This window comes from Dipteris shenzhenensis, chromosome 13 (assembly GCF_047967505.1).
Source record: "Dipteris shenzhenensis isolate YYH24624 ecotype China chromosome 13, Dip_SZ_1.0, whole genome shotgun sequence".
NCBI classification, from domain to species: Eukaryota; Viridiplantae; Streptophyta; class Polypodiopsida; order Gleicheniales; family Dipteridaceae; genus Dipteris; species Dipteris shenzhenensis.
The window spans coordinates 7,602,499-7,615,663 of NC_141608.1; the positions used below are offsets into that span (position 1 = coordinate 7,602,499).

General features: G+C 40.7%; 1 protein-coding gene across 2 annotated transcripts; it reads right to left on the reverse strand.

Moving 5' to 3' along the window:
- Positions 1-2,745: 2,745 nt before the first annotated feature.
- Positions 2,746-6,661, reverse strand: LOC147894980 (pentatricopeptide repeat-containing protein At3g16610-like). Of its 2 annotated transcripts, none has more exons than XM_087384189.1 (2): positions 3,079-6,661; positions 2,746-2,898 (listed from the first exon to the last, which is right to left on the reverse strand). In XM_087384189.1, the coding sequence occupies exon 1, from the start codon at positions 6,233-6,235 to the stop codon at positions 3,518-3,520; it is 2,718 nt and encodes a 905-aa protein (XP_087240315.1). In that variant the 5' UTR covers positions 6,236-6,661; the 3' UTR covers positions 2,746-2,898; positions 3,079-3,517. The 2 variants fall into 2 exon arrangements, with proteins under 2 accessions (XP_087240315.1, XP_087240314.1); XM_087384188.1 differs by having other exon boundaries at positions 3,068-6,661.
- Between the last annotated feature and the right edge of the window lie 6,504 nt (positions 6,662-13,165).

Sequence of the window (13,165 nt, forward strand, 5' to 3'; positions counted from 1 at the left end):
AGATGGTTGTTATGACACTTTATAGCAAAATCTAAAATGGCAGCCAAAATTATGAAGCCAACAGACAACAAAAGGAAGATGGCTATTATGATTAGAAAATGGAGCAACCCTTGCACAACCACATTTTCTAAATAGTTATTGTACCCAACAATACATTAGTGCGCAACAACAAGATAATGCAGATGCAACTGGATGGAAAAGATACACATGGAAGTGCTATTGAAGGAGACCAAGGGAAGGCTATAGTTGGGGATGAGGCAAACTTTCCACGATAGAAGTTGAGGATCATGAAGGACAAAGGCAATCAATTTCTTCTCGAGGGTGATCTCACAGGTCATGTTAATGCTACATCCTTGTCGGTAGAGCACCAAAGTACACTAATGCATGGGGATTTTACTGCAACCCCACACAAGGTGCATTTTGGGCAATAGGCAGAGCATTTATTACACAACCAGCTAGATCCTTCCATCTTTGGGAAGGCTACTAGTGAGGAGTCCAGTATGATCTTGCCCATGGGAAATTCCAGCCAGAGCTTTCACCAATGACTCTAAGAAGCTCTATTTCAACACTATGCCTATGAGAAAAGTTGGTCTCAATCTCAATCAGATAGTAGGCTCTACACAGAGTCTAGACCACCCCAAAGACAACCTCGACAGATTGATGTGCATGCCGAATATGTACATAGGTTTGTGGGGTGAGTGGGACATTGATGTTTCCTTTTTAACTCAGCACCATGCTTACATGGGCCTAACATGTAAGGTCACATATAATTTGTCTTTCTTACATTATGGCAGGGGCTTGTTGGGACAAGTGTGTGGTAGACACATAAAAAAGAGACCACAAATTCAAAGGAAAAACAAGGTGGGAATCCCACTAAGGCCTTGCCTTTTGGAATGTTATAGTAGGTGTAAGTGTTAGTATCCATTAAGTGTAAATGTATGCAATGCAATGGTCTATCCAGTATGCGGATGAGTAAGTTGTTGGTTCTTTGAATTCTAAGTTCTTTTTTGCGCAAATATGATAGCTATATTATTTATAAAGAAAAGAAAATTCGATCCCCTTAGACACAGTTAAAAAGGCGTATTTTCTCGTACTTTCACACTTACTACTCTTAAATACTCCATGTTCCACACCTTAAACACCATGCTCACATAAACTTCCACCTCTTTCAAACATATCCTTAACACATCCTACTTATCAAAAATCTGTTTGTTTCTTAGTTGCTAGACGCAACTAATGACTATAGCCCTGACCAACTGTTTGAATTCTAAGTTGAAATGAAAGTAGTCCATCATGGTTTTGATTGTGGTGTTTGTTGAGAGGTATCTATGCTGAAGTCACCACTATGGCCTTCCTTTCCCATTTAGAGAAAATGTAAAGTAGCTTGAATAAATAATACAATAAATTTTCCAATAACTTATAAAAGGGAAATGAAAGGTGTATGAAAGGGAAAGAGAAAAACGCAAGTAAAGGTGAATGAATATAGGGAAAGGTAGATGAGTGAAAAGAGAGGAGAGAAAAAAGACAAGAGAGGAGATAGGCCATTAAATATGAGTGAAGACGTGGCCATTTTGGCGAGAGGCCCTCATCTCACATGCTTTTGATAAAGGTGGTGTCATAGAAGCTAAATGATTGAATAATTCACTACCTCTCATGTAAGGCCAAAAACTTAATCCACACAAAGTGGCAAAATCATTTAGGACCCTCACAAAAAGACAAGCTTAACTCATTACAATGACCTAAACTATCACTAATCCTAACATTGAACACCCATTAACATGGTCAACTTGACCAAATGATCTAACTTCTTAACAATGAGCCTTAGTAGCAAAAAAACTCTCCATCTCTCCGTAGACCCTTAGCAGGGCCAACAAAGAATCCTCATGAGCGGGAACTTTGGAAGGACATTAATCCAATGGATGATGAGGGCAACATTCCTTCTAAGGGCCCGTGTCATGTCCACATTTAGTTAAAGATGAGGACTTTGTCTCGGAAGCACTATACAAGCTTTCAAAGACCTCATTATGTCCTAAAGATGAAGGCCCTTGTAAATTTCCATTCTCCTTGTGGCATCTTGGTGTGGCTATGTCAAAACAATTTGTTTTCTTAGTATATTAATGCCAAGAAGATTATTCAAACTTTCAAGATGGAGTGCAACCCAAGTGCTACTCCTATGAAGATGAGCATAATTTGGACTATGCCACATTCTAATGGAAGTTGGTTTATGATCTCATCTTTTGAACACATACCTAGACATCAGCTACCGCACACAGGAAGCTATATGGCTGAGACAGATCTATGATCTTCTTATGAGCTTGAAACCTGACTACTACCAGCATTACATGCCAATCACACAAACCTCCATTATTGCATGCATCAACTACATGTGCCTTAAGAGAGACCACCTTCTTCCTTCGGGCAACCGTGATGATCCACAGTTTGGAATTGAGAGGGAAGTGTGGCAATAATCCTCCAACCCAGTGCCCATATGTCCTAGACAGTGCCCACTACAAAGCCTCAACTAGGAGCAGCCAGCCTATGGCAGCTCCTAGAAGAGGTCCTACCATATTTTTGTTTCGAAAGGATGAGTTTGGGTATGTCCATAGATTCATCTAGATATATGTTAGAAGATGCAAATTTCACTTTATGAACTCTCTTATTTGAAGTGGTGTGTGTGTAGGAATCCTGTGAGATGCTCAAAACTCATCCTCTTTTTAAAAAAAACAGATAGTACAAAGGTGTTTGTATCTGTATGCATGCAGGAGTGTGTGTGTGTTTAGAGCCCCATACAAGGAGCAGCCACCTGGCAATTAATGCTCTGTCCATAAGCCCTTTTTAATGCGCATCACAGGCCACAAAGAATCATCACAAAGAATTACCAGAGTCCCGAACTCGAACCTGCAAGAATCACCCAACTTTAGAGTCTGTTGACCAAAAGAAATTGCAGACTTGAATCTAGAAACAGCAGATTTTTGACTGACACAAAGCTTGTTCAAGCAACAGATTCACAATCTTTTGGAGGCAGCTCAGACTCACAAGCAACAGACTCACTTTCGTCCTCTCTTACCTAAACCTCACCAGGAGAATTTTGAGCAGGAAAGACATTGGCTGCGGCAGATGCACTAGCATCACCAATAGCCCCCCACCAGTACACCTTTCCTTTAAGCTATGGATGCAATGGATTGCTGACAAGAAATGTCATTTTGAGGTAAGTCCAACGGTTGCATATCAGTCATCACAAATCCGGATGCTCTTTACAGCACATATAGGTGTCCCCTCAGGATTATTGCATAGGGCAGACACAAATAGACAGCTCCTCACTCTGCCCACATCATGCATCTTTCTCTGCATCATCTGGTATGTCCTGTGATGCACAATACAATTCCCACATTTTGAGGGGATGCTCTTCAAGCTCTGAATATATACCTTTGCTTTGGGATCTCTTCTATCCCCTATCACAAAGGTATCCACAATGCTGTCAACTTCTGACGAACTCTGTCCTGGCTTCTTCCATGCTTCACACTTTCATTACCTTGACCTTCTTCCCTTCCTCCTCTGTGGAAGCATCTGCATAGATGTTAGATATTAAGACATAAGCTGCTGCATCCTTCGCGTCCAATCGCACTGCATGTTCAAATGCCTGTCTTCCAAGGTCAACATTACCACACTTTTGACAAGCACCCAACACAGTGTGCCACACCGCAAGATCAGGTTGGAAAGGCATCTTCTCCACCATCGCTACTGCCTCCTCTACATGGCCTGCACGGCCAAGGAGATCAATCATGCAGTTGTGGTGCTCGCTTGTTGGAGTGATGGCATAGTCTTTACACATGGCCTCAAAGTACTTCTGACCCTTATGCACTAGACCCGCATGATTGCATACAGTAAGGACACTTAGGAATGTTGCCCCATCTGGCTTTATGCAGCCTCCTCTCATTTTCTCAAGCATATAGAAAACAATTTCACTTTCTCCTAGCTGGGCGAATCCTGCAATTAGTGCATTCCAAGAGATTATATCTGGCGAGACACCCTCCAGTTGCATTTGGTGAAAATAGGTCAATGCTTCCTCACCAAGCCCTTGTTGGGCATACCCTGCGATTAGTGCAGTCCACGAGACAGCATCTCGAACTGGAAGCTTGTCAAACACTTCTTGTGCTTTTGCAAGCAAGCCACATTTGGCATACATGTCAACCAAAGTGCTGCCTACGTGAGGATCTCTTTCCAACCCTTTTGTGGCAATCTCAGCATGTATTTTTTGGCCCTTGTCTATGGCTCCCAGGCTACCACAACCTTTCAAGCTGCAAATAAACGTGACAACATTTGGAGATGCACCCTCCCATTGCATCCGTTCGAAACAATTCAGTGCTAGCTCACCATGCCCGTCTTCAGCATATCCTGTGATTAGTGCATTCCATGAAACTACATCCCGAACTGGAAGCTTATCAAACACTTCCCTTGCTTTTGCGAGGGAGCCACACTTTGCATACATATCAACCAAGGTGCTGCCAACAAATAGATCTCTTTCCCACCCCTTTCTGGCTATGTCAGCATGTATCCCTCGGCCCTTATTGATAGCTCCCACAGTACCACAAGCTTTCAAGATGCAGACAAATGTGACAGCATCGGAAGAGACACCCTCCAATTGCATCTGTTTGAAAGAGTCTAGTGCTTCTTGACAAAGCCCATGTTCGACATATCCTGCGATTAGAGCATTCCATGAGACTACGTTTCGCGTAGAAAGCTTGTCAAACACTTCTCTTGCTTGCACAAGTGAGCCACATTTCACATACATGTCGACAAGGGTGCTGCCAACAAAAGGATCTCTTTCCAACCCCATTCTGGCACACTCTGCATGTAGTTCTTGGCCGTTTTCTATACCACCTATGCTGGCACAAGCTTTCAAGCCACAAACAAACGTGACAGCATCTGGTGGCACACCCTCCTCTTGCATCTGTTTAAAACAGTTCAGCGCTTCCTCACCAACCCCATGTTGGGCATATCCAGTGATTAGAGCAGTCCATGAGACTACATTTCGAACTGGAAGCTTGTCAAACAATTTCCTTGCTTTTTCAAGTGAGCCACATTTGGCATACATATCAACCAAAGTGCTGCCAACAAAAGGGTCCCTTTCCAACCCCTTGTTGACAATCTCAGTGTGTAGTTCTTGGCCCTTGTTTATGGCTCCTACGCTGCCACAAGCTTTCAAGCTGCAAAGAAATGTTATGGCATCTGGAGAGACACCTTCCAATCGCATCTCTTCATAACAGCTCAGAGCTTCCTCACCATGCCCGTGTTGGGTATATCCTGCAATTAAGGCATTCCATGAAACTACATTTCGATATGGAAGATTGTTGAACGCTTCCCTTGCTTTTGCAAGTGAGCCACATTTAGCATACATATTGACCAAAGTACTGCCAACAAAAGGTTCTCTTTCCAACCCCTTTCTGGCAATGTCAGTGTGTATTTCGAAGCCACTTTGTACATCTTTCAGCTCAGTGCAAGCCTTCAGTAGGGCCAAAAATGTATATTTACCAGCATGTACCCAATCTTTTTGCATTTTGTGATACAGGTCGACGGCATGTTGTGATCTCCCACATTCAACATAACCTGTCATGAGGGAAGTCCAAGAATACTCATTCCGATCAACCAATCTGTTAAAAACCTGCAGAGCATCAAACATGCTTCCACATTCCACCAGCATCGGGACAAGGTAGTTCCCGAGAGATCTATCAGCTTCCAGTCCAGTCTTACACATGTATGCATTCAAGCGCTTGGCATGTGCTACGTTTTTCCCCTTTCTGCACTTTTGCAAGATGCAGATAAAGTTCTCAACGGAAGGCATATGGGGCATTTGTTCCAAAGAGGTGAGTGCCTGCTCTAAGCTCAGCATCTCCCAGTCTCTGTTCGCTTGCAGTTCTTGTGCTGTTGCAGAGTGTGACCATACCTGAGCAATGGATACTTTGGAATCATGCATTCCCGACTCCTTTCCGTCCATTTTGTATTGAACCCCACCTGTGTTGTACATGCCCTCTATCCATAGCGACTCCTTCCTAATTTTATACTTGAAATCTGGAACGTTTGGGTTTGCCTGACTCACAAAAGACTGACCAGTATAGCCAAGATGATCGAGAATTTCTACAGCATTATCGTTCTGTGGCACACTTACTTTGCTCTTTCGGTGGTCGCACCACAGGGAGGAATTCGTGAAGTAGTCTTGCCGTAAGCGTTCTGTCATGAATCTTCCTGTCAATGAAACCACTTGCCAGAATTGTGAAGACAATTTCTGTTGACCTTGAGGACCTAGCTGACCTCGAGCGAGTTGAGGCACCTGGACTAGACCATCAGTCCACCGCCTCCTGAATTTCGGCCTCCTAGTGTGCCATATCTGCCAGAAGTTATCTATCTTTTGTGACACGTACAGAGAATGAGGAGGAATGTGTGAGCGTTTAAAGTCCAGGTGCACATTCTTGGAATGTGTGAGCGGTCCGGGCGAATTCCACTGGTATAATCCGGTGTCGTGAATTGACGATCATCTCACACGCTTTGTAATGTACTCTTCTCATCGGGACGACCCACTTTTGGCATGGGTCCAGCTTGTGGTCAGCCCAAATGCTTCTCATTTCAATGCAGGATCCTTTAGAAGGTAAGAGGGTATTATTAAATTTATAGGTGATACCGTTTGATCTCCCAGCCGTGACCAAGGTACTCAAACACTAAATTAGTGGCAAATCATGAGAGATGTAGGAACTTTCAATGTATTCGCCCCTATCAACCACCAACCCTGGTCAAACACAAAGATCCTAACCATTCTTCTTGCTCAAAATTCTTCCCCCTTCATGCAATTACTCTATGTAAAGGCATCTGGACCACTTGTGACAAGCTTAGCACACTCTATGAGCCCCTTGCTTGGCCCTCAATAGGGGGGCAGGGATGGAACCGATCATCCTCTTTCTCTGTGAAATTCTAGTTGCATCCGATAAGCCATTGGGTATCCACCAAATCGGCATTCAAAAAATTCCATCATCCTACTCTTTCCTGGGGCAAGTTCGGGGCATGCATGCTTGCCACCCTGTGCTCAAAGCCATCTCAGATTGCCTTGATTGCAATGACATAGACCACCTCATCCAAGACCTTGTCACCCCGTTCCAACGCATTGTTCACAGCATGTTCGGGGCACTCCCTCACAAATTGTCTTATTCGTTCGTTTGTAAATATAGCATGAGTCAAAGAAAGGACCAAACTCAACCTGTTGAGTAAGAGACACAAGCCATCTAGAAAGTTAATCTCAATGACTTTCTCCCCATTGGTGATTGAGCTGATGGGTGAACAAGCATAACCTTGCCCAAGGTGGTGGTGAGCCTCTCCATCAAATTTCCTAGCCAAGGTGGGAGATTTGGAAATTCCACCCATATTGGACAATCATGGAACTGAAGCTCATCAACACTAAATGACACACTCCACAGAATGACAAGGACTGAGGCTCTCGAAAAGATGTAGGATCTACTAAGAGTATCATTAAAGAAGAACCCCTTCCCCATGTTTTTTGCCATGTATGTTGATGCAGGTTTAACACACTCAAACACCAAGAACTGTTGAAGCTACTCCAATGTAGGGATCTTCCTTGTAAAAAAGAGATATACCCCTACCCTCGACAATCGATCCTGCTTGGGCTTAACATCGCATACTTGTAGCTCAGAAAGGGATGAGTGTTTTCTTCTTAACTCAAGCCATTCTTTCCTACTCAACTCTCTCGTTTGGTTGGCAGTCTGTGCCTAGATGATCCTTTTGGCCTCATCTTCCTTTAGAGGGGAGAACCCTATATGTAGCATGTTTGCCAACACCTTGGCATATGAGAGAGCATGGTGTTGGTTTTCATCAATCTTCTCAGTGGAGGCAACTTCATCAATTGACTGCGCTTTTGAGGGGGCATTACTTCACCCACTCTCCTCGCTCATAACCTCCTTGCATAATAGGAAATGAGTCGTTGCGATGACACTTCAAGGTGCTTCCCGCACCCTATCCCATGTGAGTTTGGGGAAGATTTGTGAGAGTTTTCACATGATTTTGAGTCTTACATAAGCTTTCATCACTTGGCTTTCTTCATGTTAAGTCTAGCTAGTCACAAAAATACTTATGATCAAACTAAAGCCCAATAATGGAAGCACACATATAATATCTCCATCAATTCAATGCATATATTGCTTCATATAATTCTCTTCTTGGGTGTAATACTTTACTTTAGCATCATCCCATGTTTTTCAAACAAAGTCAACATTTTGCCATATTGGGATAGAGAAGAACATCTAGAGAAATCACAAGCATTCATTTCTAGTAGGATCCACAATGACTAAGTATAAGTGGACAGGTAACAAAACGTTTCAAAGTCTCAAAACTTTCACTCTCCATTCCAATATTACAGTTCTTCATCACCCCCTTAATAACTTTAATTAATGGGCCCTACAATTTTGCATAATCTTGTATGACATGGGTGTAGAAAAAACAACACTGGTGTGAGGAAAGATTTAACCAATCAAGCCGTACTAGCTATTAGACATTCCAATACTTTTTTACATTCTCACCATGTCCCCCCCCTTACCTTAAATGTTATATGGCCAAGGTAAATGTTATAATCTCTAGGAACGACATGATATGCTGAGATCCAATGTAGCTTGAGTGTGTATTGAACTTGTATACCTTCTTCTTTCTATGGGTAGTCACATTGCACAATTATCAAGGGATCACAAAAGCCTTAATAGTTGAGAAGGAAATGTTAAGAAATCAAAGGGAAAATCTTCAAGTATGTACGAATTGAGTTGAATGTGGATGCAGACTTTCCTAGTTCAACTTGCATAATGTTAGAAATGGGCATCTTGGTTGAGAGAGTGCGGCAAAGAAAAACATATGAGAGAGAGGAGGAGAGAAGTAGGTCCACCAAAATGCTAGGTAATATGTCCCTATTGCACATGATAAAGGTTATAGTGATATACACATAACCCTAACTTAGATAACCCTAATTGTCTCCACGTGCTTAGAGTATATATTTGGGGCATCCTGATTTTACCACTCTTGTGTATGGAATGGTGCAATTCACCTTCTCAACACCCCCTCTTAAATTGAACTTTATAAATCCCTCCATAATCCATTTGTAGACACTCGAGTTACGTAAGCAGAGAGTGGAGCTATATCATTTTTCAATTTCAAATTTACTTATGTATGAGCACAATTTGATTACACAATAAAATTAAAAAATTTGCATCTGCAAGCTCGATCTATGCAAGATAGCCAATTTATTGCCAAGTAAAGCAAACCTACAATTTGTGAGTAACTTATCTGTCATAATATTCCCCTTCCTATTTAGTTGATGGGGACAAGAAAGAAGTAATTGGGAATGATGAAAATTTCTTATTTTCTCCTTTTGTGACAAAGACTTTGTGTAAGGCTTGTTGGAATAGGGTTGTCACCTCCCCACCTCTGAGACCCCGTATAAGGAGTGCATCGGGGGGTGGAAAGTAGAATAGGATTTAGCATGGGGCTACCACATGGGCAGCACATGGGCTACCATGTGGGCAACAGAGAAAGGGAAGTCCCTAGTAGAGGAAAGCATCCATGGAATGTAGATCTAGGAAAGCCTCCATGGAGGGCACATCTGGGAAAGACATTTCTGAAGGCTGTCCATACATGGGAAGGGCAGAGATGTGCAGGGTTTCCAGCAAGCATTGGCTGTGTGGACAAGATGCTAACATAAACAAGGATTAGGGTAGGTGAAGTAGGCTATACGGGCTATCCAAGAGTATCTATGAGGCCCAAAAGGGACCAGTCATGCTGCAGAATAGAAGCAAGAGAAAGGCACACATATCAGAGTAGCATTGGGCAGTGTATGGGGTGGTTTTAGGCCCCTAATATGGGATGGACCAGCCAACACCAATGGTTGGCTGTCAACTATTTTGCCCTAGGGTGTTGGTCTACTTCAAAGCCCCTAGGGCTTATATAAGGGGAGGCAATTAGCCCCATTTTATCATGACTTGGAGCAACCCTCAGACATCAGATAAGAGCAACAAAGGGACTTGCCTTGGACCTACATTTAGGAGGAGAAGGTGACCCAAAAGAAGCTGCAAACTGAGCTAGAGTGGTAGCCCACCTAATCTAGCTTTCTGGATAGCAAGGTGATGCTGAGGCAGTCGATAGAGCGAGCGAGGAAAAGCGAGCGGGCCCAAAAAAGCGAGCGAGCTTTTCTACAATTTCCTTATCGAGGTACTCAACATAGCTTTGTGGAAACCACTATTTGGGAAGATTCTCGAAAATAAAACTTATGTTACTATGTGTAACTATACCAATATTGCGAATTATAGTCTACCTTAACTTCCAATTGGAGCCATACTCACATTATGCAACAATAATATGTGGGTTTGAAAGAAACCGAATTTCCACTCCAAAGCGGATTCCATTACTGATACAACAAATCTTTTGCATTTGAAATGGGTCTTATTATCAAACTCCTTCAATAATCAAAACAAATGTGTTGCTTGATATGTTGAACTTAGTAACGTAAACATCACTTCACCCATATGCGGGGAAAAAAAACTGTCTGTAGACTTCATAGCATGGGATTGCATCAACACTTATAACATTCAAAATGGTTCTTCTTATTAAAAGTGTTATCAACCATGAAAGAAAATGTTTAAAAATAGTTCACCTGTATGTTGAAAAACCCAAGTGTCATTTATGACATTCAAAATTGTTCTTGCAACCATCCTGTAGTTCCTAGAGATTTTGCCCATACTTCCAACCCCTTCCCTTCAACCACTAAGAGGTATCTAATAGTTTTATAGAACACTTGAGATATCATCACCTCCTAATACAAAACCATTATTACTATTTGTAAAATACTTGAGATATCATCACCTCTTAATACAAGACCATTCTTACTATTTGTAGAACACTTGAGATATCATCACTCCTTCCCTTCAGCCACTAAGAGGTACCTAATACTTTTGTAGAACACTTGAACCATTCTTGCTATTTGTAGAACACTTGAGATATCATCACCTTTTAATACAAAACCATTCTTACGGTTTGTATAACACTTGAGATATCATCACCTCTTAATATAAGACCATTCTTAGTATTTGTAGATCACTTTAGATATCATCGCCTCTTAATACAAGACCATTCTTACTATTTGAGAGATTAATGGATTAAAGGTTTGAAGCTCATAGGAGATGAAGGAAGAGAAAGTTAATTTCAACATGAGGACAATAAAACTAATTGGAATATTTTGACTTATGTATTATACCTTTTTGAAGACTATGAATTTAAGTCAGTTTCAACATTAGGATGATAAAACTAATTAGAATATTTTGACTTATGTATTATATATTTTTGAAGACTATGAATTTTAATGAGGAGAGGCACGCACACTACTTAGTAAATACACTAGTACTACTACTAGCCTACGACTATTAAGCCTAGTAGCACCAGTGTGATTTTGAGCCTTGTATCAGCCTTTTGATAATTTTCTTTCATCGTTAGTGCAATAGAAATTATTCCTTCTATCAGAAGAATCTTGCCAAATTTATTCAAAGTGATGATTTTGTAGTCTACATCCACTATCCTCTGACTCTGAAAACTATATTAAATGTGAGCACCCATTTATCTTGTATGATCAACCCTAGACTATGCTGCGATAGGACATTACCAGAACAAAAAAAATATGAATTGATATGGCGATGTTCGGTGTGAAATAACCAAATTAAGGATTTAATAAGAAAGAAAACAATCAGAATCAATAGGCTATTCAATGGCTCAAATCTGCACAGAAATTATAATATGCCTCCCAACTCTTATGCATTCCAGCTCCTCATGTTTGACAAGAATGCAAACAATAATGAAATCACATTATCTTTAGTTTCAAAGTAAGCAAAGCACCAAAAATAAATGCAAACATATTGGATGAGGAATAAATAGGTATAGATATAGATAGACCTATATATATGCATTCATAGATATAATGATGATTAAAGTTGGATGATCGTAATAATATTATGTGTACTATCATTGGGATTAGGACTACTATTGGTAATATTGTATGTAGTAGTAGGGGAACTACCATTAAGGAACACTCAAATAAAATTACTAATGGTGGTGATAAAACTACCACTAGTAGTTTGGTAATTACCCCTAACATCTACAACAAATATTTGATGGGTAGCTAGTATTAGGTCAAAAGGCCCCAATTGTGCTATAATAATGGACCAAAAAAGGGAGTGCTATAGCATCACCTAAGGGTCACTTTTTATCCATGAAAGAAACAAGTCGGTGCAACCTGGGTCATACAGATCTAGGTCATGTGGAGTGGTTCACGTCTCTTTCCTTGACAAAAAAGTTACACTACCTTTGATAGTAACTACAAAGATTGCTGCCATAGTGCCGTAGAGTAGCCCCTAGGTTGCACCATCATCCTTTTTTGCTTTTGAGCCATTAAGTTTGATCCACTGATTTTATGTAGAATTATTCTACTATATGTTCACATGTCCTTAATAGGATCTTGATATAATCCCTTCCATTGTAAGTACTTTTACTTTAAGTTTCACATATCCTTAACAAACCACTAGGCTTCAACACAGATTCATTCTTATGTTTCAAGCCTCAAACTCAAACACCCTTGTAAAAGGGATAATGTATTAAAGCTACATTCAATCCATCAAATCTTTGAATAATAGTTCTATTGAAAATTCATGTATCATCAATAGGATTTCATCCATTATATGTTCATTTGTCTTTAATAGTATGTCTAAAAATTCATGTATCTTCAATATTATTTCTCTCATGTGTTCCAATATCTTCAAAAGGATACCTTTATTTATGTCCAAACTTGAGCATTGATTTGTATTCATCAAACACAATTTCACTCCACCTATTCTTTAAAATGAATTTTTTTCGCCAAAAGTGGGCCAAATGTAAGGTCTTTCCACATATTCTTAAGAATGAAAATTTTGGCCTTATGTTGGCAAGTCTATGGAATGAGGGTAAGGCCAAAGTCTCTGGTACGGTGCATTAGGTATTGATTAATTCTTCTTTAGGCTTGAATATTTAATGCATTAACTTCACGACTATTATTTATGCTTGAACTTGTAATGTATTAATTTCATGACTTAGGATTTTATGA